The sequence below is a fragment of the Neophocaena asiaeorientalis genome, unplaced genomic scaffold (genome assembly GCF_003031525.2).
Source record: "Neophocaena asiaeorientalis asiaeorientalis breed wild unplaced genomic scaffold, Neophocaena_asiaeorientalis_V1.1 scaffold43, whole genome shotgun sequence".
In the NCBI taxonomy this organism is placed as follows: Eukaryota; Metazoa; Chordata; class Mammalia; order Artiodactyla; family Phocoenidae; genus Neophocaena; species Neophocaena asiaeorientalis.
The window spans coordinates 10,280,850-10,283,424 of record NW_020173674.1 but is presented as its reverse complement, the minus strand read 5'-3'; the positions used below and the strand labels follow the sequence as shown (position 1 = coordinate 10,283,424).

The following is a 2,575-nucleotide window of genomic DNA, read 5'->3' as shown; positions in this document are numbered from 1 at the left end:
ATGCATGTTGAAGCAATGAACTTGGCGTGGTGCCCAAAGGCCACCCCCGTGGTCAGGCCGCTATGCTCTGTGGGGAGAGACAAGAGACAACGGTGAGGAGGCTTTTCTTCCTCGGGGTCTCAGCACTGACCCCTGATGATTCGCTCCCAACCCATCCAGTCCTCCCCCGTCAGTGTTCCTCATCCTGCGGGCCTCTGCCCGTATGGACCTCCCCGTGGCCTGTCAATCCCCGAGGCCAGGTCTCTAGTCTGACCCGCACGGCACTGAGCTCCAGGGCCTCACTCGGTGCTGGCCCACGGCAGGCACTCAGGTTTTTGTGGCTGGGCCGAGTGGAACGCCAGTCTCCCCCACCTAAGCTTTAGGAGCAGCTACAATTCGGCTCTGCGCGGCTCGGTTCAAGTCCGAGAACTGACTGGGAGCTAGGCTGGTGGGTATGTATTTAGTTCTGACTCCCTGTGTGTAACTGGAATATTCTATCAGCTGGTTCTAGCTCATGGGGTTAACTTCAGGAAACTTGGGCCCCTGGCGCAGGGCAGGGCTGGGGCAGAGGCAGAAGAGGCTGGGCAACCCTCCTCGGTGGGCTCGGGCAGTTCATGGGCATCAGTGCAAATTCCTAGGATCACAGCCGGCCCACCAGCTCCCCACTACAAAGCCACCCTGTGCTTCCAGCCCTCCACTCCACCTAACTCTGCTCCAAACCAAAGCACCAGGGCCCAGTGAAGGTTAAAACTCGTGGGCCACACAGTCAGGCCTGGCCACCTCTGGGACACACACACCGAGTAGAATCTGGGGTGGGAGAAGGTGCTTGTGCCCTGCCCACAACCTGCTAATGAGGACAAGAACTTCATGAACAAAGACAACAGCAGCTGCCGTTCACTCAGCTCCTGAGGGTGCAAGAGGCACCCTGTCACCGCGCAGGCGCCTCCACAGCGCCAGCTGGCACAATCCGCAGTGTCAAAACGCCACTGAAAGATGGAGAAGCTACAGCTCCAGAAGGGCCAGCCACACACCCGGGGCCACACGACGGTGAGGCTGCCAGCCCTGCTACCCGCTGTCTCAGCATTTCATGCCCGTCTTCGCTAGTACTCAGCACCACACCTGAGTCATCACTGGTGAAGTCACTCTACATCTGCCTTCCCAAGCTGACCAGAAATTCCGTTAGTGCAAACACTGGGTCTGCCTTATTTATTGCTCTAATCCACCGTGGACTAAGACACAGTATTGAATGATACAGTAGCACATCGTTCCTACGTGCCAGACACTGTTCTAAACACATACATTTATGTGTATTGCTATTCTGTATTTATACGTTTATACGTTATGTACATTCGTATTTTATATGTTTATATATTTATACAAACTCATCTAAATACATGTATGTATATATAAACTCAGCTAAACCTCACAACAACCCCACTGGGTGTGTATAGTCCTCCCTTGGTATCTGAGGGGTGCTGGTTCCAGGAACTCCTGCAGACACCAAAATCCTCAGACGCTCAAGCCCTTTATATAAATTGGTGTAGTATTTGCATATAACCTACACACATTCTCCTACATACTTTAAATCATCTCTAAATAATTTCTAATTCCCAACACAACACAAATTCTATGTAAATAGCTGTAAATATAAGATAAATGTTCTGTTAACAGTTGCCAGGGTGTGGCCAATTCGAGTTTTGCTCTATTTTCGACCCACAGTTGGCTGAATCTGTGAAGGATCAGCTGTACTATTATCATTCTCAAGAGAGGTTAAGTAACTTACCCAGTGTCACACAGATTCAAGTGGTAGAGCCAGCATTTAAAGCCAAGCAGTCTGACTCTTTGAGTTCACTGTCTTAGCCATTAAACTCTATTGCCTCCGATAGCGATTAAAAGCGGCCTTGGCAAATGCAAGCCTACCCCTAGAAATTCCTAACACAGTGAGATCTTCCCACTTTCCTCTGGGCCAGGGCACCCAGAGACCTCAGCATCCCAGGGCCAGCCTCTACCTGTAAAGTGAAGAATCTCCGTCCACTGTTTGCAGATGTAGATCTGGACATCCGTGCCCCCAAGGGCCAGGTAAGTTCCGCTCTGGTCAAAGATCAGTGACTTTACCTGCCAGAATCAGGAGAGAGGTCACATGAGAGCAGCAACTATGAGCAACTGGGGATAAACAGAGGCAGTTTAGAGTAATTCAGTGAATAACCAACAAATGAGGAGGAGAGGCGACCAAGAGAGCTGGGGGGAGGGAGGGGGCGCACCTCAAAGTTGTTATCCAGCTGCAACGTCTTAAAGTTCTTAAGTTTGCGCAGATCCCAGAGCTTGACAGAGGAGTCATCAGCCGCCGTAGCCAGGTAGTAGCCGTTCTCGGAGAAGGCGATGCTGGTGATGGGGCCCGAGTGGCCAGGGAAGTTGGCCACGTTGGTGCGCTCCTACAGTTGGGGGGCAGGGAGTACAATGTCACCCACTGGTCAGGGGGAGAAAATGGAGCTCATCGAAGTCCTACTTCTGAGATGTCCTCTTCCATCCTTCAGGGAGGACAACCAGCAGGAATAGCAGGGGTGGTGCCCAGCCTGGGGCCCCCCGACCACACCTA

The 2,575-nt window shown here is 52.1% G+C and overlaps 1 protein-coding gene across 1 annotated transcript in view; it reads right to left on the bottom strand.

The window, feature by feature from the left end:
* Positions 1 to 2,575, bottom strand: part of PRPF19 (pre-mRNA processing factor 19) — a 15,075-nt gene that overhangs the window by 4,286 nt on the left and 8,214 nt on the right. Inside the window, exons 14-16 of the mRNA XM_024748527.1 lie at positions 2,241 to 2,411; positions 1,989 to 2,094; positions 5 to 67 (exon numbers count right to left, since the gene is read on the bottom strand). Coding sequence (XP_024604295.1) covers positions 5 to 67; positions 1,989 to 2,094; positions 2,241 to 2,411 — 340 coding nt within the window. The remainder of the gene's footprint in view (positions 1 to 4; positions 68 to 1,988; positions 2,095 to 2,240; positions 2,412 to 2,575) is intronic.